We start from the raw sequence: 27,369 nt of genomic DNA, 5'->3' as shown, positions 1-27,369 counted from the left end.
ATCCACTCTCGAGTAGAACTTGAGTTGGATACAATCCTAAGTAATTACGTTTGCATGTGAGTAAAACAATACTTCTGAAGCAAGGCATCGTTTCCCTTGATTTTAGATGCAGGTCTTATAGCAAGCAACATCTTAGAAGAGGAACACCCCATCCCCCTTGTGTGTAAGAGAGAAAAGTTGAAAATGCCGAAAATGCCTCTTAGCTTGGTGCTTGGCACTTATAAGAACTTCGTTAAAAAGAATACTGGAATATACACCATACTATGTTGTAAAAATCTGCTGTCCAGTTATTATGGATACACACACACACACACACACTATATATATATATATATATATATATATATATATATATATATAATCAAGCAAAATTGTTCTTTCAATTTATTCAATGTTGCAGACCTAAAAAATACGCTCTGCAAATACGTCAAGTCCACGTTACTTATGTACCTTGAAAACATTATGCCCCCGAGAGTATACTTAACCCTACCTTATATATCAGGTCTTTGAGTGTTCCTTTTTCACTGAAGGGTCTTATTACCAGTGCAGATGATTCATTGGCCATTGCAAAAGTGACTTTGTAAATATAGGGATGCTGTTTTTTTTAAAAAAGGGAGAGAACACATTTAAGTTTTCTAACATTCTGATCCTAAGTCCCACCAAGTTCAATGTGCAAGTACGGTCTTCACAGTGATCTAAACCAGTGATGGGGAATATGGAGTCCTTTCAACCTCATGGTCAAGAACATCTGGAAGGCACCAGGTTGTGGGAAGGGATGATTAAGATGACAGTCCGAACGGGGCTTTACTCAGCAAGTCTGTTGCTCGATAACACACCCCTGATTTTGTTGAACATTCATTGTACCAAACATGACTGACTCCTTCACATGGCCAAGTTCCAGGCACATCCTGCACACGGTAATTCAAGAAGATTGTTGCATGATCAGTCCCTGTCCCCCCCCCCCCCCAGTATGCAGCAAACACCACAGCCTGCTCAAAAGAGATAGGTAAAGGTAAAGGGGCCCCTGACCATCAGGTCCAGTCGTGTCCGACTCTGGGGTTGCGGCGCTCATCTCACTCTATAGGCCAAGGGAGCCGGCGTTTGTCCGCAGACAGCTTCCGGGTCATGTGGCCAGCATGACGAAGCTGCTTTTGGTGAACCAGAGCAGCGCATGGAAACACCGTTTACCTTCCCGCCGGAGCGGTCCCTATTTATCTACTTGCACTTTGATGTGCTTTCGAACTGCTAGGTGGGCAGGAGCTGGGACCGAGCAACGGGAGCTCACCCTGTTGCAGGGATTCGAACCGCCGACCTTCTGATCAGCAAGCCCTAGACTCTATGGTTTAACCCACAGCGCCACCTGGGTCCCTATGTGCCACCTGGGTCCCTATATGTGCTGGCAAAAACACTGCTGTGTGTTCTAGACAAATTTGTGCACGACCAATTGCTCACATTTAAAGGATGAGCGTTTCCCAGCAGAGACCTTTACTTTTGTTCAAATTTTGAACATGACAATCAGTTTTTGTGTGTGGCAACTCTGAAATGTGTTTGCTTACATGGATAAACCAAACAACACTCTCAGGAGCTTCTATTGCATTGTAAATAAGTACCTAACGCCTAAAGTGATTAAAGAGAAGGGCTTACAAGGTTACTATTGCACATGGTGTTTGGGATGAAACCATGACGGTAGTTCATTTGTTTGCACAAATTAGCTCACAAATAAACTTGTTTTGTTCCTGTAGAGCTTATGGTTGCACACCTCGTTTTACCCAATCCACACGGTTAAAATCCCCATTAACACAGTGGGGTTTGCTTTTGAATAAACAAGCACAAGTCTTCAATGCAGCTTTTTTAATGGCTACTAGCCAAGATGGCTATGTTTCACCTTCATGCTGAAAGGCAGAATTGCCAGTTGCTGGGGATCCCAAATGGGGAGAGCAATGAACTTTTACTGCCCCCCCTTCCTACTTCTCTTTTCCCTCAATCCCATATTGCCTATAACAGAAATGACTCGTTCTCTGAATATGATGGAGTTTATGACTTGAAAACAGGGACTCTGTATGTTCTACTGCAGGCTTCCTCAACCTCGGTCCTCCAGATGTTTTTGGCCTACAACTCCCAGGATCCCTAGCTAGCAGGACCAGTGGTCAAGGGATGATGTAAATTGTAGCCTCGAAACATCTGGAGGGCTGAGGTTGAGGAAGCCTGTTCTACTGTTACCCAAGAAAATATTGTAATAAGAGCATATTAAAAAAACAAAACGCAAGAAACAAAACCTGCAATAAAATGTACAGTGGTGCCTCGACTTACGGATTTAATCCGTTCCGAAGGCACCTTCGTAGGTCGAAAAATTCGTGAGTCGAAAAGCGCCACTGGAAACGCGATTTCCCATAGGAATGCATTGGAAACGGAAAAATTCGTAAGTCGAAGCAACCTTAACTAAAAATTCGTAAGTCGAAAAATCCCTATCTAAAACCGCCGCGGTTTCCTTTCGGATGTCGAGACATTCGTAAGCGCGCTGCCATTTGCCCCATTCGTAAGTCGAAAAATTCGGTTGTCAAGTCGTTCGTAAGTCGAGGTACCACTGTATTTCTTTTATTTTCTTAACAAAAAGAGAATGCTCAAAATAAACTCCTAGCCGGCTGTGACAGGGAGTTTCACAGCTAATGAAAACCACTTTAAATGCCCATCCAGTTTAAGAACGATGCATGGGTGGTAGGTAGCCCAAAGGCCAAGCTTTGAAATCAAGATGGGATACGGCCACCTCTATGCACTGACTTTTGTGAAGTTTTGTGTTGGACCAATGGAAGCACGTGGATTAAAAGTAATAATTAAAGAAACTACTCACAGAACAAGAAGAAAGGAGTTTCACAGCGCACTGAAGATCTTTGTCAGACAGGTACTTGTCAGGGCCCAGGTCAGCCTGGAAATACAATGACTACGTTATTCAAAATGACAAAACAAAAAACAAAAACACCACACGCTGATTACAAAAATAGGCACACACTATAACAGAAGCACCACAATGGCAGCCAGCACAGTGCCCTCCAGATAAAAAATATTAAAAAAATCCTTCAGTAGCACCTTAAAGACCAACTAAGTTTTTATTTTGGTATGAGCTTTCGTGTGCATGCACACTTCTTCAGATACTGTACACTGGAAACAGAAGTGTCAGACCCTTATATACCGTGTTTCCCACATTTTAAGACACCGTCTTATATTTATTTTACTCAAGAAAATAAGCCTATGGCTTATTTTCGGTGGGGTGTCATATTTTTTTAATTAAGCAATCTACATTTTGACCTCTGGAGCTGGGCGCACGTCATACTTTTTCACAGGCGAGCGTGGTCAGAGCCAGGAGCGCGCCCAGTGCTGCCCGCGCTCCTCCTGGGGCCGCCACGCTCAACTCCCATGCCCAGCCAACCCAGAGACCCTCCCTCATTGCCGCGGGGCATTTCTTTTCATAGAATCATATGATTCTATGCCTCTTTTCAGGAGGAGGAGGCAGATGCCCGGAACCGGCTGCTGCAGCTGGGCCAGGCGGAGGCGAGGCCGCTGCTTGCCCCTGGGGGCTGCGGAGGCGGCTGGGCGGGGACAGCTGGAGCCCAGCCAGGTACCGGTAGCAGCAGCAGCGGGAGGACGAGTACAGTGCTGCTGCTGGCCACGGCAGGAGGAAGCAGGCGCCCGAAAGCGGCTGCTGCTGCAGTCCCGACAGAGCGCGGAGCAGCGCCGCTTGTCCCGAGGCAGTGGGACCCAGCAGCAGCGGCGTCCTCATCCTCCCGCTGCTGTTGCTGCTGCTGCCGGGCCAGGTGGCTCCTGGGGGTCGCAGAGGAGGCTGGGCGGGGACAGCCGGAGCCCAGCCAGGCAGCAGCGGAAGGACGAGGACGGCGCTGCTGCTGGCCGCGGCAAGGAAGCAGGCGCTCGACAGAGCGTGCAGCAGTGCCGCTCCTCCCGAGGCAGCAGGACCCAGCAGCAGCGCCGCCCTCGTCCTTCCGCTGCTGCCTGGCTGGGCTCCGGCTGTCCCCGCCCAGCCTCCTCTGTGACCCCCAGGAGGTCGGCAGCAGCAGCAACAGCAGCGGGAGGATGAGGACGGCGCTGCTGCTGGGTCCCACTGCCTCGGGACGAGCGGCGCTGCTCTGCGCTCTGTCGGGGCTGCAGCAGCCGCCGCTTTCAGGCGCCTGCTTCCTCCTGCCGTGGCCAGCAGCAGCGCCGTCCTCGTCCTTCCGCTGCTGCCTGGCTGGGCTCCGGCTGTCCCCGCCCAGCCTCCTCTGCGACCCCCAGGGGCGAGGCGAGCAGCGGCTCGCCTCCACCTGGCCCGCTTTCGGGCGCCTGCTTCCTCCTGCCGTGGCCAGCAGCAGCACCGTACTCGTCCTCCCGCTGCTGCTGCTGCTGCCCGGCTGGGCTCCGGCTGTCCCTGCCCAGCTGCCTCCGCAGCCCCCAGGCGCGAGCAGTGGCCTTGCCTTCGTCGGGCCCAGCTGCGGCAGCCGGTTCCGGGCGTCTGCCTCCTTCTCCCGAAAAGAGGCAGACAACCTCCTCCTGCTGCTGCGGCTAGCATGCTCTGTATCACTGGCTGGCTGGGCGCTCGTGGTCTCACTCCGCGCAGCGCGGAGGTATGGCTTATTTTCAGGGGGTGTCTTCTATTTAACAAATACTTTAAAAGCCTGCTACGGCTTACTTTATGACTACGCCTTAAAAAGGGGGAAACACGGTATATACAGAGGGTGGTGGGGGTGGGTGGGAATGGGTGATGGGCTGATGGGAGTGGTACTTCTCGTGTTTACTTTTAGGACCTATCTGCATTATTAGAAGGGGTGGATGCCGTAGAAGTGGTCTTCTTTTGTCATCTTGGCTTCTGTGCTGAGTAACTGCTTCCGTGATTCAAAGTCTTGGTTACATTGAGCCATTGATGGACATTCAAGGCAACAGGTCAGAGTGGAAAGAAATCTCTGTATTAACCCTATAAGATTTGTTTTGCTGTTCCCCACAGGCTGGTGGGCTGTATGAGTCGCAGATTGCATGAGCCTTGGGGCAGAGATCTCTGCTGGGGTCGCATGCTGGTTGTCCTCATTCTGCTCTACCCCAGTTTATGCCATGGTACTCCTAAAGTTTCATGGTATCTTCACTACAGTGAGGTAGTTACTAAAAACTGCATTATGTAGAAGTACGGTCAAAAAGGAAGAAATTAGGAAACTGGAGATGACAGAACTCCCCAAAAGTGAAACTTGCCCAGCTCAACGCTAGCCGCTCCTTTGGTTGATTTTTAATCTTCATTAAGAAATATTTCTTCCGTATCCTCCACCCTAAAAAAGAAAGCAGCCACGTGATTACCAATAGTTTGACTGAAGTTGCCAAATCAGGGTTTTCATTTTCTACACAAGCCACGTTCAGATAAGCAGATTGGCCAGGCGTGCACCCAACATGGCCCCATTTCTCCTGCAGCAATTCTGCGTTTTCTATAAACACCAATTAGTTCGGAAAGTCCGTTCCAATATGATCTCATTGTTTCACTGTCTCAAATGAAAGGGAAAGGGACTTTTCACTGTCAGCTGTACAAATGCACTATTGCATTAAATTGTGGGGGGAGGTGTCCCTAAAAATTAATATTTTGGTTACTTGTGTTACTCAGTGCTTTTTTCGGGGGGGGGCACAGGGGTACACATACCCCTAAACATTTTGTGAATCTTTGTCCTTTTGTCCATTTACTGTATTTATTTTCCCCGATTTGAACTATAAAATGGTGATTTTTTGAGTCAAAATGAGAGTAACCCTAAACATTTTTTTAAAGAAAAAAACCTCACTGGTTCTCTCTAAATATTCTGAAGTGGGACACACCCTACGTATAAACTCACTTCCACTTTTCAAAAGCCACTTGTGGAAACTATCTCTCAAGCCTTGCTTTCCTCGTCTACAACAGAAAATGCAAAGAATCAGAAGTTTACATGAAACAAACTTTCTAATTCATTTTCAAGTTTTAAATGTTAATATAGAGGTGTGTGCATGGAATGTGCATTTGAATAAAATTTAAGCATAACCGAGGGAGGGGGGAAGTCTGTCTCTTGAAAAGGGCCTCAAACTGTAGCAGTGTTTTCTGACACACAGCGGTAAACGTCTGGAAAAGAGGGGGAACCAATCCAGAAACATATCAGGCTCCACAGTTTGATCACCGCCAACTTAATATATGACACAAGTATTAAACGGTCAAGGCTTTAATGGTCAAGGTGACACGGCACATGAAAAGGGCCCAGATTCAGTCTCTGCCATTACCACTCAGAAGGCTGGAAAAAGCTTTTACGGAAGGCTAAACCAGAGGACTAAATTAGCAACTGCATGATTATTATTTTCAAGTAAACAGAAGGCATGAAGCGGGGCAATCTGGATCAAGACTAGGAGGGAAGAGTAGAGGGATTTAACCCTGACCTCTGCCCCTTGTTTACATTGCAAATAATGCTTCCATTAGTGTAATTGGACCACGGCAGAGAACAAAATCCCTCTGCGTGCCTGATATTTGCATGAAGGTATCATGTCTAGTTTTGGCCCTTAGACCTTGGAATGGGATGCTGCTGCTGCTGCTATTCAGAGGATACTCAATTGGGTTGGATAAGCCGACAGCACATTTCTGTGGTTTGTGGCACAATCGCTTTACATAGTGAGCAAAAAAACTCTTACCGATGTCCTTTAGCGGTTCCACCACTTCCCACTTTGGCTCTGACCGAAAGAACATCGAAACGTGCTGTAAGGCAATCTCTGCAAAGAGAATTTTGGGTGGCCGTCAGGTACACATATGAACAAGTGTCAGTGGTGAAGCTGTTGCCTTATAACAGGCACCCCCAAACTTCGGCCCTCCAGATGTTTTGGACTACAATTCCCATCTTCCCCGACCGTTGGTCCTGTTAGCTAGGGATCATGGGAGTTGTAGGCCAAAACATCTGGAGGGCCGCAGTTTGGGGATGCCTGCCTTATAACGTTTTGCACAAGAGAGGGTGTCTCCTAAGAGGGTTCTTTCCCACAACTTAAATACACACACTTCCTGGGATTTTATTTAAAACCAGAGTACTAGGCACCACAAAGTAAATATTTTATATGGGTATAACAGGTGACAACCCCACCACCAAAAAGAGGCTGTTGGTAGGCTTCCATGAGCGCAAAACTCAACAAAGACTAAAACACTCTATTTAAGAAGAGGCGTCCCTAGATCAGGAGTGAGGAACCTGCAGTTCTATTGCTGGACTACAACTCCCATCAGTCCCAGAGAGAAGGGATGATTGACAGGGATGGGGGGAGCTGGAGTTCAATAATATCTGGAAAGTCGCAGGTTCCCCAGCCCTGCCCTAGATAAAATATTTTTTCTCTCATGGTAGCCTGGTGTTGAAATCAGGAACGGCAATCCTAATTGTCAATGTCTAACCAGGGAGGAACCCAGGTGGCGCTGTGGGTTAAACCACAGAGTCTAGGGCTTGCTGATCAGAAGGTCAGCGGTTCGAATCCCTGCGGGGTGAGCTCCCGTTGCTCGGTCCCAGCTCCTGCCCACCTAGCACACCAAAGTTCAAGTAGTTCGAAAGCACACCAAAGTGCAAGTAGATAAATAGGGACCGCTCCGGCGGGAAGGTAAATGGCGTTTCCGTGCGCTGCTCTGGTTCGTCAGAAGCAGCTTTCTCATGCTGGCCACATGACCCGGAAGCTGTCTGCGGACAAACGCCGGCTCCCTCGGCCTATAGAGCGAAATGAGCGCCGCAACCCCAGAGTCGGACACGACTGGACATGATGGACCTTTACCTAACAACCCTGGTAAGCTTTCTGTGTGAGGCCCTCTTAGAGGACCAGAGAGGCCTAGGTCATTTCAGGCTTTTGAGGTCCTTAGCAACAACAACATGACACATGGAAATAAAGTAAGACACCAAAATATTCTGCCATTAGAACAGATAGATTTTAAATATTCATAAATATTAACAAAACCTTTTTTAATTAACCAAAACCAAAACCAAAACGTTTTTTTTACCATGTCACATCTTTCTTTCTTTTTGCTTAAATTTGCAGGTCTGAACAGTGTGTGTGTGTGTGTGTGTGTGTGTGTGTGTGTGTGTGTGTGTGTGATGCACACAAAAACAAGTTGTGCAACTTATCAAATGCCCCAAAGTGAACGAGTTTCTAAATCTGAGGTTCTGGCCAAATAACCTTACCCTTCTTGACTGGCCCTGGTCTGAGTTGGTGGGTTAGGGGCGCACTGAAAAAAGGAGGATACAAGCATCTGTATAATGTGTGAAATCAGATGTGCTGAATAAAAAAATATATTTAACCTATGAAGTAAGAGTTTCAGGTAGGTAGCCGTGTTGGCTATGAAGTAAGAGTCAACCAAGGATGCTGTAATCTCTTCAGAAGTCTCTCTTATCTACAAGAACATTGTTAAGCCTACAAAAAGGATATTCTCTGTCATTTGTCTGGAATATTTGCTCTTCGTTACATTTCTTCTAGTGCACACACACAAAAAATGGCCATGTGCCTAGTTTACAGTTTTCTATGAAGACAAATATTCTGTAAATCAGCATGGAAGGTTGCATCACAGTAGGTAGCAAGAAGCCGAGGAAATCAAAGTTAAAAACAACATTCCGTTCTCACGTTGCCCCACTGTGCTCAGGTGTTTCATCTCCAAGGATGAAAGAAGTGCGCAGTGGGAGATGAGGCCTTGGACTGTGAAATGTTTAAGCAGAACAGCCTAACAAGGACACGGCTGCTACTGTGGCAGGCATTTTTCCATGAGGTGGTGGGCTGAAGAAAGAACAGGAAGCTTTTCAGCTCCTTAGTTTAGATTTGAAGTGTATGGGTTCTCTTTCTGTAGTCCTAATATTCCCTCAGATAAATAGGGGGTGGGGGGAAGCTGTGAAAGTTTGGCTATGGTGGCAATGTGGATTGATCCTCCAACCCCCAAAAAGGAGAAGGGTGAAGTCCTCCAGCCTCCTGTCCAGGGCGGCTGTCTATCAGCTCCATCTGGTACGCAGGCTGAGACCCTACCTGCCTGCAGACTGCCTCGCCAGAGTGACGCATGCTCTGGTTATCTCCCGCTTGGACTACTGCAATGCGCTCTACGTGGGGCTACCTTTGAAGGTGACCCGGAAACTACAACTAATCCAGAATGCAGCAGCTAGACTGGTGACTGGGAGTGGGACCACATGACACCGGTCCTGAGAGATTTACACTGGCTCCCAGTACGTTTCCGAGCACAATTCAAAGTGTTGGTACTGACCTTTAAAGCCCTAAACGGCCTCGGTCCTGTATACCTGAAGGAGCATCTCCACCCCCATCGTTCAGCCCGGACACTGAGATCCAGCACTGAGGGCCTTCTGGTGGTTCCCTCATTGCGAAAAGTGAGGTTACAGGGAACCAGACAGAGGGCCTTCTCGATAGTGGCACCCACCCTGTGGAACACCCTCCCATAAGATGTCAAGGCAATAAGCAACTATTTTACTTTTAAAAGACAACTGAAGGCGGCCGTGTTTAGGGAAGTTTTTAATGTATGATGTTGTATTGTTTTTAATATTCATTTGGAAGCCGCCTAGAGTGGCTGGGGAAACCCAGCCAGATGGGCGGGGTATGAATAATCTATTATTATTATTATTAACTGTTGGGCTGAAGGACTTTCCAATGAAGACAAACAAAGAAATTTCAAAATAGCCTACTCACCAGTGTAGTTTACAGAGTAATTGTTTGGATCCAAAAATTTCTTTACCAATTCACAGTTGGACAGTATGTGATTGGAAGTAATTGCATTGAGATAGTTCTGCAGTCCTTTCTGTCTTTCAGCTATGAATTCACGATCCATATTTCCAATCAACTTTTTGGGAGGAAGAGGTAGACTCAGAGCAGATACCTTTAAAAACAAAAAGTTGTAGAAGAGGTACAATGGTAGGAGCTCTGCAGAAGTTACTATAAAAATCTCACTAAGCAGTAGATTTCCATTCAGTTAAACAGCCTCATGTACTTCCCTTCCCCCAGAGTTGCAACAGAGACTTTCACTTCTATATTTGATTAGCCACTGCTTAGGGTTAGGTATGAACCCTAATCTTGGCTATACTTGGTTGAAACAAGTCAGCTTCATAACCTACTGTTTGAAGTTGGCTTGTTTAATGCAAACCGTAATTCAGATTCATAGAATCATAGAATCATAGAATCATAGAATCATAGAGTTGGAAGAGACCACAAGGGCCATCCAGTCCAACCCCCTGCCAAGCAGGAAACACCATCAAAGCATTCCTGACAGATGGCTGTCAAGCCTCTGCTTAAAGACCTCCAAAGAAGGAGACTCCACCACACTCCTTGGCAGCAAATTCCACTGCCGAACAGCTCTTACTGTCAGGAAGTTCTTCCTAATGTTTAGGTGGAATTTTCTTTCTTGTAGTTTGAATCCGTTGCTCCGTGTCCGCTTCTCTGGAGCAGCAGAAAACAACCTTTCTCCCTCCTCTATATGACATCCTTTTATATATTTGAACATGGTTATCATATCACCCCTTAACCTTCTCTTCTCCAGGCTAAACATACCCAGCTCCCTAAGCCGTTCCTCATAAGGCATCGTTTCCAGGCCTTTGACCATTTTGGTTGCCCTCTTCTGGACACGTTCCAGCTTATCAGTATCCTTCTTGAACTGTGGTGCCCAGATTAACCAGGGTTTATTGAGCTCAGATGAAATGCTGGTCAAAAACAGAAGCAAAAGCCCTTTTTTTTCTCCAAGCATCGCCAGAGAAGAAGGAGGGAAGGAGGAACTTCCTGCATCTCATTCCCATCACAGTATGCTATAGTAAGCTATGCTTTTAACATGACATTCAAACACAACTGCTGACATGCAACTGAAATTTGGTCATTAACAAACCCAAACCAGAGTGAGTTAAGCAATCCTGAGTATGTACCCAGAAATATCAGATTAGTTATTCCTAAATACACCAAAATGCCTGGTTTGGATGTCAAAGCACAGTTAAAAACAAACCATAGTTTGATGTGAATGAGCAGCATGAAGATGCAAGCTATTGAAACGTTGCAATAGCTATTGAAACGGGACTCGGCGCGTCGCGTGCTGCTGCCCTTGCTGGCTCCCGCTGGGTCGGGACTCGGCGTGGCGCGTGCTGCTGTCTTTGCCGGGTCCCGTTCAGTCGGGGCTCAGCACAGCGCCGAGCCCCGACTGAGCGGGACCCGGCAAGGGCAGCAGTGTGCGCCGCGCCGAGTCCCGACCCAGCGGGACCCGGCAAGGGCAGCAGTGTGCGCCGCGCCGAGTCCCGACCCAGCGGGAGCCAGCAAAGACAGCAGCACGCGCCGCGCTGAGTCCCGACCCAGCGGGACCTGGCAAAGACAGCAGCGCGTGCAGCTCCGAGTCCCAACCCAGCGGGAGCCAGCAAGGGCAGCAGCGCGCGCCGCACCGAGCCCGACCCAGCAAAACTCTCTGAAAGCTTAATACCGGTAAAAAATAAAAAAGCTTAACAAAAAAAAAAGACATCCCCTGAAAATAAGCCATGGTGTGTTTTTTGGAGGAAAAATAAATATAAGACGGTGTCTTAAAATATGAGAAGCACGGTATGTCCCGGCTGCTTTGAGTCACGACTCGAGAACAGGTTGCAGTTATTCAAGGCGACTACAGCAGTACCTTTCTCAGGAAACAGAATGAGGATGGACTGTGCAAGTCGTCGTTTCATTTTGCAACGGAAATTACAAAACGTCTTCCCAGCCTGAACTGGATTTGATTCTTGCTCTTCGTGCTAAAAGCAAAGGGTCAAAGATCCTACAACTCCCAGGGCAAACAAGGAGTGCTAAGGTCAGAATGCACTGCTACCTATTTATGCCATCCCAGTGCTGCACAATATGTAGGAATAACTTCACTGTCTGCATAAATGACAGCGGCAATATTTACATTGCCAGGGCTAATAATTATAATGGAGTGGAAGTATTTCAGGCGCTTAAAAAAAGAAGTTGTCTCCAACCGTATTTTTCGCTCCATAAGACGCACCTGACCATAAGACACACTTCGTTTTTAGAGGAGGAAAACAAGGGGAAAAAATTCTGAATTAATGCTGCTGTTGGCGGCGGCGGAGGGGGGAGCAGCCCGATTTCGGACTGCTCGTCCCTTCCCCGCCCCTCTGCCACTGTTGGCAACTTGAGGGATCCCGCTGCCGTCCAGTGCCTTCGCTCCATAAGACGCACACAGACATTTCCCTTCTTTTTTAGGAGGGAAAAAGTGCGTCTTATGGAGCGGAAAATACGGTAGTTCACAATTTTGTATAGGGCGCCTAAGCAGAATCAGCATCAAGTTTAACCTGCTGGGGAGTGCAGGACGTGGGGGACACACACACCCTAAACAGTTGCCCAAGTGGTTCCCCCCTGTTTTTTGTTTGCTTGTTTAAACTTGTTTTATTGCGTGTTTTTTTAATGTGCTGTTTTTCAGAAGAATTATCAGTCCATACGGAGGAAACAGGAAGGAAGGTTCACAACATTAGTAAGTACCACAGAATTGCTTCTTCCTTCCCCAGGAAAACTTTTGCTGAGCTCATTCACTTTTCAGGCAGTGATTTACTATCATCATCCTGCTGAATTGACACATATATTACAGTCTTCTTTGCAATGAAGGCTTTGGCTTGTCAAACAGATTTTTTTAAAAAAATCTACTGCCATTACTCTTTTAACTGGTGGTTAAATAGCTGGTTTTATCCTCTTTTGTGTTTGATAGGACTGAGCTATGCTGTATTTTATCTTGTTGGTCATTAACTGCCTTGAGCCACAGTGTGTCAAAAGGCAGGATATGAATGTAAATAAAGGGATCCTTGAATCTGAAAATGCCCAGTGCTGATCTTTAAAACCACCCTGGAGACAGCAGTACTTTTTAAATACAAATCATTTCTTCACACCAGTATAGAAAAAGAATATGGTAATCTCTATCTCTATCTCTATCTCTACCTCTATCTATATCAATATAGAATCATAGAGTTGGAAGCGATCACAATGGCCATCCAGTCCAACCCCCTGCCAAGCAGGAAACACCATCAAAGCATTCCTGACAGATGGCTGTCAAACCTCTGCTTAAAGACCTCTCTGGAGCAGCACAAAACAACCTTTCTCCCTCCTCTATATGACATCCTTTAATATATTTGAACATGGCTATCATATCACCCCTTAACCTTCTCTTCTCCAAGCTAAACATACCCAGCTCCCAAGCCGTTCCTCAAAAGGCATTATTTCCAGGCCTTTGACTATTTTGGTTGCCCTCCTCTGGGCACGTTCCAGCTTGTCAATATCATTCTTGAACTGTCTATATATCTAGCTAGCTATCTATAGTACACACACACACACACGCAATCACACACACACACACACACACACACACACACACACACACACACACACATATATATATATATATATATATATATATATATATATATATATATATATATGAAATCCATTTAAAGGATTTAAAAAGAATGTACTTCTCTCCAATAGTCTGCTGTTCTGAAAATTTGGTACACCACACACAGAGAACAGGCACAAGGTGGTGATCGTAGTTCTACTGGCTTGTTTTGCTGGAATCATCAGGGTAGGACTTTGCCGAATGAGGAGGCCCCCCCCCCAACATAGCACAGCTGGTTTACTACGTTTTGAAGCAATGTGAAACAATACTTCATTGCCCCCTAAAGGAGAAGGTCTCGATAAGATCATTATGCCTTGCAGCCAAAATTACTTAACTGCACCATTTGTTTTGCATGTTACAGTCCACGAGAATGCCTTAATAGAATTCTTGCTCCATTTGTATCTCACAGAGAATGCGAGAGGAGCAAAAGGGCCTGCTGAAACCCCACTTGACAAAATTATGCAATCGCTAACTTCCCTCTTCTGCCTAGAAGTCACTGGACAGTTCTTTAGCATACATCCTCTTCCCTGTACTTTCCCACGCACACTAAAAAGAATTCAATGTTCTGGGGAAGCACGAGCACACAGTAGCCGCAGTGTTTGAAAACTGAAGGAATGCTTCAACTCAGCGACAAGGAAATACATCACGATATAAAACAGCACCAGGAAGTACTTCGGAAAGGAACAAAACGACTGCATACACTGCATAATTTTTTTAAAAAGCACATTATGACTTCTGCTTTTGTAAGAAATAGGCGTTTTGACCACAGAAGATGAATCAAATTAAATTACGGAGTGTCTGCCACTCTTCCCGTTGCGCAAAACATTACTAGGAACGGTACTTTAGTAGTTTAGAGTTAGCAGGTCTGTTTCTTCGGCCTGTACCCCTTTGCCTGTTCAAACGTTTGTCTTTTCATTAGCCTGGTTCATTTACCTTGTTTAACTTCAGAATGTTTAACTATGGTTTAATGCACATGATCAATGTGCTGGCACACGCTGCTCCAGAATCCTCGCTTCCCCTGCTCCTGGCTATGCCATGCCAGAAACAACAACGCTTTGGCTTATCAGATCGTCTGAACCGAGGTTTCGTTGCGCCCAGCGTGCTGCAGCCACGAGAAAAGCATCCTCCTCACTCCCGTTAAACCACTGTTAAACATTGTTAAGCAGATGGTGACAGCAGTCACGAAATTAAAAGATGCCTGCTTCTTGGGAGAAAAGCAATGACAAACCTAGACAACATCTTAAAAAGCAGAGACATCACATTGCCTACAAAGGTCCGTATAGTTAAAACTATGGTTTATCCAGTAGTGATGTATGGAGAGCTGGACCATAAAGAAGGCTGATCGCCGAAGAATTGATGCTTTTGAATTATGGTGCTGGAGGAGACTCTTGAGAGTCCCATGGACTGCAATAAGATCAAACCTATCCATTCTGAAGGAAATCAGCCCTGAGTGCTCCCTGGAAGGACAGATCGTGAAGCTGAGGCTCCAATACTTTGGCCACCTCATGAGAAGAGAAGACTCCCTGGAAAAGACCCTGATGTTGGGAAAGATTGAGGGCACTAGGAGAAGGGGACAGATGACGAGATGGTTGGACAGTGTTCTCGAAGCTACGAACATGAGTTTGACCAAACTGCGGGAGGCAGTGCAAGACAGGAGTGCCTGGCGTGCTATGGTCCATGGGGTCACGAAGAGTCGGACACGACTAAACAACAACAAAACATTAACTCTGGTTTAACAAAACGGGCAAGCACACGGCATCGATTCACATATGCAAAAGTGACTTCACAAAACACACAGTAAAGAGGAATTTGATCTTTGTGAATTCCCGTACAAACTGTCCTGATCCACACTTCCAGGGCTAATGTGAGGATCCAGAAACTTAGCTGTCCCTTGGATAACACTGGCCCACTTTGCTACTTGAGGCAAAACAGCAGCCACCAGCACTGCCATACCTGCACCCACCGCTTACCCTGCCGCTACCACCACCACCTGCCCACCCTGCTTGCCTCTGCTGCTGGCGGAGAAACGGTGCTGGCATCGGCACCAATTTCCGATGAAGAAGAAGAAGAGTTTGGATTTGATATCCCTCTTTATCACTACCCTAAGGAATCTCAAAGCAGCTAACATTCTCCTTTCCCTTCTTCCCCCACAACAAACACTCTGTGAGGTGGGTGGGGCTGAGAGACTTCAGAGAAGTGTGACTAGCCCAAGGTCACCCAGCAGCTGCAGGTGGAGGAGCGGAGACGCAAACCCAGTTCCCCAGATTATGAGTCTACCGCTCTTAACCACTACACCACACTGGCTCTCCTTAGTGATTGGGGACTGCTGAGATCCTGCCCCAAATCAGCACTGCTTCCCTCCTACTGGCGGAGATGGCAGGATGCCCACAGGAGTGCCACCGCCTGAGGCAGTGGCTTCACCCCGCCTAATGGCTGCGCCAGCCCTGAATTTCACACTTCCCAACTTTCCAACATGCCTCTTGGCTCAAAAAAGTATCAAAACGCTCTTCAAGATCCGTATATTGAATATGACTTTGAAATGCAGATTTTTGGCACAGAGCTGCCGCTTCTTCTTTTGATGCAGATTAATGCAGAATACATGTCAAAACAGATTTGTGCCTGAGACAAGGAGAAGTGACAGGGAACAGACACAGACTGATTTCTCCAGCCCTAAATTCCAAGTAGTTTTCATACAGCAAACAAAAAAACAAACAAAAAACCCCCCTCTTACCTGCAAACTATTATTCAGCAAATCGAAGTCACTGTATCTTCTTATAATCTACAAAAGCAACACAGAATTAGTGCCGGTACCACACATTCTAATACAACTGGGTATCGACAATCCCATTCTATAAAGCAGGTACAATTTTGGCAGGAGCCAGGATCACAAAGATGCAAAACCTCCAAAGAAAACTAGGGAAATCTCTCTCTGGGCATGCTGCAATCACTCTATAGGAGCAAAGCATTGCTTCCATTTCATGTACACAAGTTTACTGAGGCTTGGGCTGCCCCAGTGGCATGGATTTGCAGTGATCCTTCTTATATCTGGGCTTACATCAAAATAAATTGTCGGCGGAGGAACATAAATAAGAGCCTAATTTTATTAAGGTTTCAATGTACAGGTGTTTCCCTTTTGAGTATTGCTGGCTTCTGTTTTAGGAAAAACCGGTCGCCCTTTCCAGAAATCTTCACATCATGGAATCTGGAAATTCAGGAGGGGCTCCACACATTAAATGGGAATAGCGCTTCGGATTCTGGGCACAACAGCATTTCGCACAACCAACAACACAGGCTTGTGTCTTTAAGCACCTTCTGGCATGCACACATTAAGGAGTCACACCCAACCAGATTTCTGCAGCTTGCATACTTGGATGTTTAAGGATGCTCACCCAAGAGCACGTGCAAACAGTAGGCAAGCAGACTGAAAGGAAGAAGAGAGTCATATAAGCTTTCTCAGCTCGCAAGTGAGAAATGTGGCAGTTGGCCATGTCCTTCTAGGCCAAGCATCCCCAAACTGCGGCCCTCCAAATGTTTTGGCCTACAACTCCCATGATCCCTAGCTAACAGGACCAGTGGTCAGGGATGATGGAAATTGTAGTCTCAAAACATCTGGAGGGCCGAAGTTTGGGGATGCCTGTTCTAGGCCATACTTTTAGGGTCTCTCCCCTACATTTCTCTCTTCCTTCAGAAGAGATTTGAGTTGTCTCTGGTGCCTTCTATTCTATAATAATAATAATAATAATAATAATAATAATAATAATAATAATAATAATAATTTTATTTATACCCCGCCAATTTGGCTGGGTTTCCCCAACCACTCTGGATAGTTCCCAACAAAATATTAAAAATAAAATCAAACATTAAAAGCTTCCCTAAACAGGGCTGCCTTCAGATGTCTTCTAAAAGTCAGATAGTTGTTTATTTCCTTGACATCTGATGGGAGGGCATTCCACAGGCAGGCACCACCACCAAGAAGGCCCTCTGCCTGGTTCCCTGTAACCTCACTTCTCGCAGTGAGGGAACCGCCAGAAGGCCCTCGGCGCTGGACCTCGGCGCTGGGGGTGGAGACGCTCCTTCAGGAACTTGCTCTCTGCGCTTGCAGCATACTTTAGTACTGACTGAAATGGGGTAGGTGTGGAAAATCAGTATGAATATGGCTCCTTATTACAGTCTCATGAAGAGCGGTGCTCTTTCATGACCTAAACACTGATGCAAAGAAGACTCTGCACACATAAAAACATACAGGAACAATTCACCAAGCCCACATTCCGCTGCACAGCTTCTTTCATTTTTTTAAAAAAAGTTGTGCATAGAACAGGCATCCCCAAACTTTGGCCCTCCAGATGTTTTGGACTACAATTCCCATCTTCCCTGACCACTGGTCCTGTTAGCTGGGGATCATGGGAGTTGTAGGCCAAAACATCTGGATGCCTGGCATAGAAGCATCTTGTCAGTGCTCAGATGACGAGGGAGCCTTTCGCTGTGCTCCCTGTAAAATCCAATCAACAAAATGCATTTCCTTATGTCAGAGATTAACAAGTTACCTGCCAACTGTTTTCCATGGAAATCCCTCTTTGCACACGAATGATGTATTCCTAGGAATGAGAAGAAAACCCAATTAGAAAGCAGAGATCGCACGTGACGATTTTTCCATTTCAAACCTATTCATGCTTTTATGGTAATCTAAATCTGCCCATTTGTTGTAAGAACACGCTGCCCCCCCCCCACCAATGAACGTTATCTTGACCTCTGTGGTTTTTTCAAGGCTATGCAGAACTCTGCATTTTGCTCTCTCCTCTCTGTGCTGCCCTATCACCCCATCTGACTTATTTCGTTTCCCTCCATCGCATACTCTTTTATGTTTTGCATTATGCCCCCCTCGATGACGGCTGCACTCCTCTCTTGTCAAACAAACACTGAAAACAGCAAAACAAGAAACCAAGTCATCCAAAACAAGAAACCAAGTCATCCAAACTATCTCGGCTACTGTTCTGCAGGAAGGGACCATGTTATTTCCGCCTTCTGTACCAGAATACCCCCACTAACTGGAGCTATGCAAGTATCTCTATGCTAAGAGAATTGCACATATTTTTTAACTACTTAAGTGTTTGACGTTTACTTAGTAAACCAAAAAGCAAGATACACCCTACCCTAACCATGAGTAGCAAAATAAATAGAAGTGCTCTCCAGAGAACTAACGTAGAAGCCATTTATTTCTATATGTTATGGCCTCCTCCTTACATCAAGGCAATCTCAGGTTGCCCATTTCATTTATTTTTCATTTCAGACTTTAAACACAAATCCCCGGAGCACACTCGAGACTCTAATTGCAAAGAGGTACAGCTCTACCCAAAATTGCTCGTTAATTAGTTTTTTTTAGAGCAAGTTTTAAAGCAGGTGAGGAACCACACGTTTAAATGTTGTTTAATGACTTATAATTTCAATTTCAATTCATGTAACCAGTTCATAAATGTGTTTTCATGTACTGTAATGTTTAATACTTCCAGCTGATGAAGGTGAAGACACCGAAACAGGGCCCTGTCCTGGCTTCTGATTTCTGATTAATGATTGAGACTTTAAGACTTCTACATCAAACACGACATTGATATATCCTGATTTTGGACTAGCATGAACTCGACCCAATTTAAAGACTCTCGCATCTAATGCTGTAACAGATTATTGTAGTTTTGAGTTTACAACTTCTGTATGACTATATCAGGCACTGGCAACCTCCGGCCCACGGAGGCCGTTTATCCGGCCCATGGGCTGCCCGTGAACTGAGCTGCCCACCCGGCAAGTCCCCCACATGCTGCGGTAAACAGGTGCAGCGTGACGCAGGGACTCGCCGAGCAGCACCAGAAATCGCGTCTATGCAGCCACAGAAGTGCATTCTGGCGCTGCGGACATTTTGGAAATGGGCAGCCAGCACCGGAAATCGCTTCTACGCAGCTGTGGACATGCGCAGAAGCCATTTCTGGTGCTGTGCTGCCCATTTCCAAAATGTCCGCAGCGCCACCAGAAATCGCTTCTGCGCCTGTGCGGCCCATGTCTGGCCCACGGACAATAGTCCGTGGGAATCCTCTGGCCCGCGAGCAGAAAACGTTGCCAACGCCTGGACTATATGTATTCTTGTTTTTGCAAATTCATATTTGATTTGTTACTAGGGATTATTCTCACTATTGAATCTTATATTGGCCTGGGTTCTTGGTCTGTTTTTTATTGGTGCATTTACTAGAGACAGAAGAGGATGCACAGCTGGAACAACTCTCTCTCCTTGCTATGCATTTTCTGCTGCTTTCTCTGCAAGAGAAGGGAGCCGTGGGATCACAAAGAAACACAAACACACCACTTTACAGCAGCTGTCTTGACCCTGGACTTCTTGCTGGAAGGGAGAGATTTAAACCAAAAGACCACTGAACATTAAAAAATATGGTTTTTCTTTTTTTTCCTGCTGGCTAGTGGCTAGGAGTATAGTATTTTTTGGGGGGGGGGTGTAGGTTTGTTAGAAACGTCCACTTCCTGATTACCCTACTTCATTTCAGCAGTCTAATTCAGGAGGGAAAAGTAATTTTGCTTGCTGAATAAAAAGGCAGTCAAACGCTTCCTAATCTGCTGCAAATCAGCCAGAGACCTAGCAGTAGATTCCAATCTACTTTCTGCCCACCCCTGCTGTACAACAGGCACAGTTATACGTAAACCAGCATATTTATGTAACTTGCCGTATTTTTCGCTCCATAAGACACACCTTTTTCCTCCTAAAAAGTAAGAGGAAATGTCTGTGTGTCTTATGGGGAGAATGCATGGTCCCTGGAGCTGAATTGCCCATGGGTAAATCATGTTTGGGTTTTTTTAGAAAGAGCTAAAGGCCAACAAGAGGGAAGGAGGGTGTTTAAAGGAAGCCGCTCAGCAGCTGATTGCAAGAGATCGGGAGGGAGTTAAGAGACTCTAGCTCCCTTCCCACCCTGCCCCCTTCCCCAGGCCTCCATTGCTGTGTTTCCCCAGCTGACATGTGACTGGCTGATTAGATTATCTGTCTGGAAACTGTAGAAATGGCTCCCGTTCCTTTCCTAAAGAAGCTGCAGAACTGTGAGTTGATCCCCATAAAAACAGGATTTTTTCCCCTTTGCAAGGTAAGCTCAACAACTTTGAGCTGATCCTCAAAAATGGAGCTTTCCCCTTTTGCAAAAAAAAAAAAAAAACTGAACAACTGTGAACTGATGCTCAAAAAAATGGGGCTTTCCCCATTTGCAAAAGAAGCTGCACAACTTTGAGCTGATCCCAAAAAACAGGGCTTTCCCCTTCCTCCTCTTAAAATTAGGTGCATCTTTTGGTCAGGTGCGTCTTATGGAGCGAAAAATACAGTACTCTTTCACAAGTGAAGGCAAGCTCTCACAAATGTAGTCTTCACGAACCGCATATACCAGCCCATCCTATTCTTCCCTGCCCTCCAGTCTTCCTAAGCATTTCGGTCTTCTTGACAGTCACCATGTTCAATCTCCCTGCTGCAAAGCAGCTGATCTGTTGTCTTGCGTTCAGAGCTGAATGAGGAGTCCAGGGGAGGAGCGAGACTGGCATACTGGCTAGAGTGCTGGACTAGGTCCTGAGAGGTCAGGGTTCAAATCCCCACTCAGCCATGAAGCTCACTGGGTGACCCTGAACCAGCCACCATCTCTTAGCCTAACCTGACGTACAGGGCTGTTGTAAAGATGAATGGGGAGGAGGAGATCCTTGGGAGAAAAGGCAGTATATAAATGTCATCAATCAATCAAAATACTGCTGTGGCTGCAATTAGGGAGGATGTTTTCTAGGGGGGGGGGGGAGGTGCGCGCGCGCATAAGAAAGAGAGAGAGAGAATAAGAATGGTATGTGTTGTATGAAAATGTTTCATATGAATTTTCACCTCTATGGTTTAATCATTTCTTTATATAAAAAAGTAAATTGCTTGGATACCTGTTAGGTAACAAGCAATAACAAGTTGAATTAATATTATTATTAATAATAATAATCCACACATGAGGAACTGCCAGTTTACATAGACTGGGGGCCTATTATGTAGTCTACTTAGGTAATGGTTTAATCCAGCTCTAGACTGCCTGGGTGAAAATTGCCTTATGCTTTGTTTTCTAATAAATACTGTATTGTGCGAGAGGGAACCCACATTCGGTTTCCGATTTCCACACGCTGAGGAAACACACTTTTATTCAGCTAGCTATCAATAGCTCTCTCGGGGCCACAATTTGCATATGTTAAAAACCAGGTTTCTACTGTATCCTACTGAAAGTGAATTAGTAGCCCTCTGCATTGAAAATAACAACAGAGCCTTCAAGCCCTTGCTTACGCTGGCTGTATGAACCTCTAATGGGAGCTGAAAGCCAAAGGCCCCCCAACAAAAAGAGTCAGAAAACCAGCTTTGCTTTCTGAAGCACACACATGTGCACCAAAGCATTGCCATTTACGCTGCTCAACTTTGGAGAAACGGGATGAAGGGAGGGAAAGAAAGAAAGAAATAATATAAATTAGAACGTACAAGAAGATGCCAACGAAAGAGTGTAAAATTATGAACAGAAATAAAAGGACAAGGTAGCTAAATCCTGAAGCAGTATGTCATAAAGAGATATTCACTTATTTATTTCATTATACATGTATATATAGAGAGAGGGTGCTTGATTGTAAAAAATAATAAAATAAAACAAACCCCTATGGTATGACAGTCTCTAAATAGGTTTTTTTTAAAAATGGTGAAGGACCCCTGGACGGTTAAGTCCAGTCAAAGGCTCATCTCGCTTGAGGCTGAGAGAGCCGGTGTTTGTCCACAGACAGCTTTCCGGGTCATGTGGCCAACATGACTAAGCTGTTACTGGCACACAGAGGACCATGAAGGAAGCCAGAACGCACGGAAACGCTGTTTACCTTCCCGCCACAGGGGGGAATTTATCTACTTGCACTGGTATGTTTTTTGACTGCTAGGTTGGCAGGAGCTGGGAGCTCACCCCGTCATGGGGATTCGAACCGCCGACCTTCCGATTGGCAAGCCCAAGAGGCTCAGTGGTTTAAATCACAGGGCCACCCGCTCCCTTAAAGCCTCATAGACATACAGGGATACTAGCAGCAGAGCAGCAACCACATACAGTGGTACCTCGACTTACGAAGACGATCCATTCCACGGACGTCTTCGTAAGTAGAGGTTTTCGGTTCTCGAAGCGCCGCTTTGGCGCATGTGCCGACCGCGCGCACCGTTCTGCACAGGCGCAGAATGCACACACCAGGCGTGCACGGAGAAAAGACATCTGGGGGTTGTCGACTTTGGAAGTCGAAACCTTCAGAAGTCGAAGCGTTCGGTTGCCGAGGTATGACTGTATATGCTCTTCTGCTCAAGGGCACAATTGGAAATGAATCACTGCACTCTCCTGACACAAATTTGCAGTTTACGCATATACCTCCAGTGCTTCATGCTTCAGGGTTGACTATGGTGCACAGATTAAGGACTCTAGGCTAGTAGAAAACCTCTCTTTCCCCTCCCCCTTATTGACACTCATCTCTGAATGAACTCTGACACCAAAGCAGCATTACTCCTGTGGGGCTTTGACACTGATAATGCTGATGTAATGAGTGTAGAGAAGCAAAACAAACAAACGCGCTCCCCTCCAGAGGGAAAGGAAAAGTATTCACCCACAAAACAGCAATGCCTCCCTCAGAATGCCAACGGAACTTTACATACATTAAAAAAGTACATTAACGGAACTTCAATGTATGTAACCTGCAAAATCAGGAAATATTAAAGCACCTGTTTACTGTAATATGCAGCAATATACACAATCCTCATCATTCTGCGATAGAATCTGGAGCTCTGTCTTTGCTGCCCTGTTTGATCCGAAGCCAAATGCTCTCACAAAACCCAGGATGTTTTGGAACAGCAGAAATATTGCTTAAGCTACCCCCCCCCCACTTCAGTATTTACAAAACTACAAGTACGGTTTCAACACTGCTGCAAGCCTATAACACGAAGCTGCCAAGATAGAAACCATTACATTGCCCAATAATGCCTGTGCTTGAAGGCAGGGCATTTTAAAGCATTACATTGCCCAATAATGCCTGTGCTTGAAGGCAGGGCATATAAAAATATATAAAGTATGTGGGGGGTTTGAAATTCCCTTCCATTCCTCATGCACCCTCCACCATCACCCGGTGAACTCAAAATCCCCCAGTTGTGCACTTTTAACTCTGCCTGACACCGGTTTCCATTTGGGGAAAACAAAATGCAGGTTTAGATGCTGTTCATTCCTGCCACACTGAAAATTCCTTTTTTAAAAGAAGCCCTATTTGAAGGTTTGGACTCATCAGTTTTACAACTGCTGGTTTAGGATCCACAACTGGGTTGTATCCTAATCTAAAGTGGGTCACACCCACAGATTATTATTATTATTTAGCTTGTTAAGGTATTTCATTTTGTTTTTTTCAAAGGAGAGTGACAGATGGAAAACAGGAGACTCTGTGCAGGGAAAAAGGGAGGTGAAGAAAGAAGAGGAAAGGAAGAAACAGAAAGGCTGAAGAATACTGATATGTACTATTACTATAGCAAAACTAAAAATCCATAAATCCTAGTTTAGCCATAACTTTTTTGAGTAGGATTTCCCACTGGCATACAAGCCCGTGGCTTTTTTCTGGCTACAGTGTCAATCTGTCAACCTGCCAGTGAATATATGGGATAAATATGTTACCAAGAATTCTTTCAATTCCAAAAGGCCTCTGGATTCCAAATGCAAATCTAGAATTTGCCTCTACTGGAACAACAGGCTTTTCTGATCCCTGCCTCCACCCAAGTAATGAACACCCCCCCCAAAAAAAAAACAAAAAAAAACACAGAGAGAAATACAAATCATTTGTTATACCACACCCCGGATTCCACACATGCATATGGAAGCTGGAGGGGGGGACCTTTGGAAAGAAAAAAACAGATGGCAGGGAAAGAGTTAAGCATGCTTACTCCCTTCCCTGCTTCTGCACTCAGAACAGGCCACTCCCAGAGCTACTTTTCATTAAAGCTCCATTTCATGCCCTGCTTCCAGGCCAAGAAAGCCACCCTTCCCCAAGGCAGCGTAGCTGACAATTAGGAGAAATAAAATACACACAGCAAAATGAAGCAACAAAATCCGAAACAGTGCAAGCCATAAAACAGGTACCAGTAAGTCAAAATGCTTTCCTACCAAGCAAGGTTTTGATCAGCATTTTAAATTCCAGAAGGGAAATAGGCAAGCAGAGCCCCTGTTGGACAAAGTCGTCCCAAAGAGCAAGAAGGGACACAACAGAGGAAAGGCCTTGTGATCATTTGCCACACCTGCAACACTTCAGAAGACAAGGGCACTCGTAACAGGCTCTTTCCTACAAATAAGGCATGAGAGGGTGTACATGAGACTAAGTGCTCCTTCAGAAGTTCAGTGACTAGACCAGGCATCCCCAAACTGCGGCCCTCCAGATGTTTTGGCCCACAACTCCCATGATCCCTAGCTACCAGGACCAGTGGTCAGGGATGATGGGAATTGTAGTCCAAAACATCTGGAGGGCCGAAGTTTGGGGGTGCCTGGATTAGACCATTTAGAACTGACCTGGACATACAGTGTGATTTTATTTTATTTTATTTTTGTACTGCCCTTCATCCAGAGATCACAGGGCCGGTTCGCAACATAAAAATACAAAATGAGAACACAAAATGCACCATAAAAACAAAAAGAAACCAATATTTCCCCTCCCACAAACGCATTTAAAAGGCCACAGAATGTGAATTAACCCAATAAGAATAAGAATATGAATAATCTGCAACCCTCCATCATCCCAAACTACTGGCGATGCTGGCTGGGGCCGATGGGAATTGGGAGTCCAACAACATCTAGAAGGCCTCGCGTTCCTACAGGTTACTGGTGCATGTACTGCAATAGTTAGATCTGCACTTCCCCCACTCAAAAAAAAGTGGGGGGTTCTGCTATTTACCATCCAAGTTGAGAAAGGGCAGTCCTATCCAGCCTTATCTGCACTTAGCGTCTTCCAGCCCATCCTGCCCAACAGGTAGCATGTTGGAAAAGCATGCTATTTGGGAACTATTGATTTGGAGTGACTTCCGAACACCTTGAAGCACTGTGACATTTTCTCAGTGTTCTGTCTAGTCAAAAGAGGGCTAGAGCGGTGGTAAAGGGAAAATGTGATTTGCCAAATGCAATTGCTTCAAGTTTCCTTGCTCCAGCTCAAGAGGACGTTACTTTAAAATGTTAATTCATACTTGCATCAAAGGACAGAACCTGCTTCTCACTGTATTCAGACTGTTTCACACTCCAGATAACAGGAAACCCAATGAAACATTGTGGCAAACTACGAAGTACAGCTATGTATCATATTCTTTCTTAAAAAAATACGTCAACACACTTTTTGCCACCTTGTGCAACTATTTTGTCTCTGCCTCCTAACAGATGAAACAGAAGTTTAAGAATGGCCAAATACAGCTCTGAAATTACCGAGAAAGCCCAGCAGGACTCTTGCTTCACAGTACACATGTGATTTAAAGAACAAACCTCTATTTGAACTTTCCTCAGTGTGCCTTGACAAAACGGAAATGCAAAGATAAGCAATCAAGGCTCACAAAATTGGTTTTTTCAACTCCCACATATGAAAGACACACTATTTCTCTGGGAAAACTGCTTTTAAATGTTTGTCAATGGGAAGCTAGACCTGACTCTCCCTTTGCCAATTTGAGCTCCCCAAAGACCCGTAGAAACCAAGGCAGAATGTCAAGTCCACAAAAACCTTTGGGTTGCTATTATGCCCTTTAGAATAATAATGATGATGATGATGATGATGATGATAATAATAATTTATTATTTATACCCTGCCCATCTGGCTGGGTTTCCCCAGCCACTCTGGGCGGCTTCCAACAAAATATTAAAATACAATGGTCTTAAAATATTAAAATACAATACATTAAAAACTTCCCTAAAAAAGAATAAAAATAAATGTGTCAGATATACTTAATAGCAAGAACTACAGTGGTACCTCGGGTTAAGAACTTAATTTGTTCTGGAGGTCCGTTCTTAACCTGAAACTGTTCTTAACCTGAGGTACCACTTTAGCTAATGGGGCCTCCCACTGTCGCCATGTGATTTCTGTTCTCATCCTGAGGTAAAGTTATTAACCTGAGGTACTATTTCTGGGTTAGCGGAGTTCGTAACCTGAAGCGTCTGTAACCCAAGGTACCACTGTACATAGTACATATGTGTAAGTTTTAATAAAGTAGTATTTCTAGAAGACAACCCAATACACAACACAGCAAGTCAAAAACCTACTCTACTACTGAGCCATGACCCATCACCTAAAGTGTGGCTGATATAAACCATATCCAATTCATTTGAATGGGACTACATTAGTTTAAATCCACATTCTCTGGTTTACAATCTGTGAGCCAAGGAAATAGAGGGAGGCAAGGAATATCCACATGTCAACCAATGTCGCCACTGAAGTGAAATTACTAAATTCAGGTACTCCAATTTAGCCTATACTAAATGAAGTAACACTAAATATGACTCCAACTATTTTGTTCATGTTAACAAATGAAGATAATGTAACTTGGAAACCTCAAGGAAATACTGAAAATTATTCAATTTTCTTTAAACTTACTCCTGAACAGTAGGTTGAGAGGAATTTCTTCTATCATCATCATGCTAGTTGGAGTCTCAAGAGAATGGGCATGTCAAGGCAACCGAGGGATAAAAAGGTGATGTGGTTTAATATAAAATCTGGTTTGTCAAGAAAATGTTGTGCAGGATTGTTAAAATATGTGAGCCATGTGACTTAAGGCCACAAAAGGACCAGGCCCCACACATTTTCATTTGTATACTTGCCCACACATGATATTTGTGCTTGTCATTTAAGGACAACTCACAGCCTGAAAAGAAAAACAGAGTAGATTCTTTTCCAGTATAAAAATACTTTCCTCGTTTTGAGGCAAT

At 45.2% G+C, this 27,369-nt stretch overlaps 1 protein-coding gene across 3 annotated transcripts in view; it reads right to left on the bottom strand.

Moving 5' to 3' along the window:
- PXK (PX domain containing serine/threonine kinase like) overlaps positions 1-27,369 on the bottom strand; it is a 51,946-nt gene that overhangs the window by 19,889 nt on the left and 4,688 nt on the right. For all 3 annotated transcript variants that reach the window (XM_060271279.1, XM_060271281.1, XM_060271280.1), the window contains exons 2-8: positions 17,923-17,973; positions 16,110-16,157; positions 9,676-9,862; positions 6,667-6,744; positions 5,227-5,300; positions 2,849-2,923; positions 491-595 (exon numbers count right to left, since the gene is read on the bottom strand). In XM_060271279.1, the coding sequence (XP_060127262.1) occupies positions 491-595; positions 2,849-2,923; positions 5,227-5,300; positions 6,667-6,744; positions 9,676-9,862; positions 16,110-16,157; positions 17,923-17,973 (618 nt within the window). The remainder of the gene's footprint in view (positions 1-490; positions 596-2,848; positions 2,924-5,226; positions 5,301-6,666; positions 6,745-9,675; positions 9,863-16,109; positions 16,158-17,922; positions 17,974-27,369) is intronic.

Source organism: Zootoca vivipara, chromosome 2 (assembly GCF_963506605.1).
Source record: "Zootoca vivipara chromosome 2, rZooViv1.1, whole genome shotgun sequence".
NCBI lineage: Eukaryota > Metazoa > Chordata > Lepidosauria > Squamata > Lacertidae > Zootoca > Zootoca vivipara.
The sequence above is the reverse complement of the archived record's forward strand: the minus strand, read 5'-3'. Positions and strand labels throughout refer to the sequence as shown.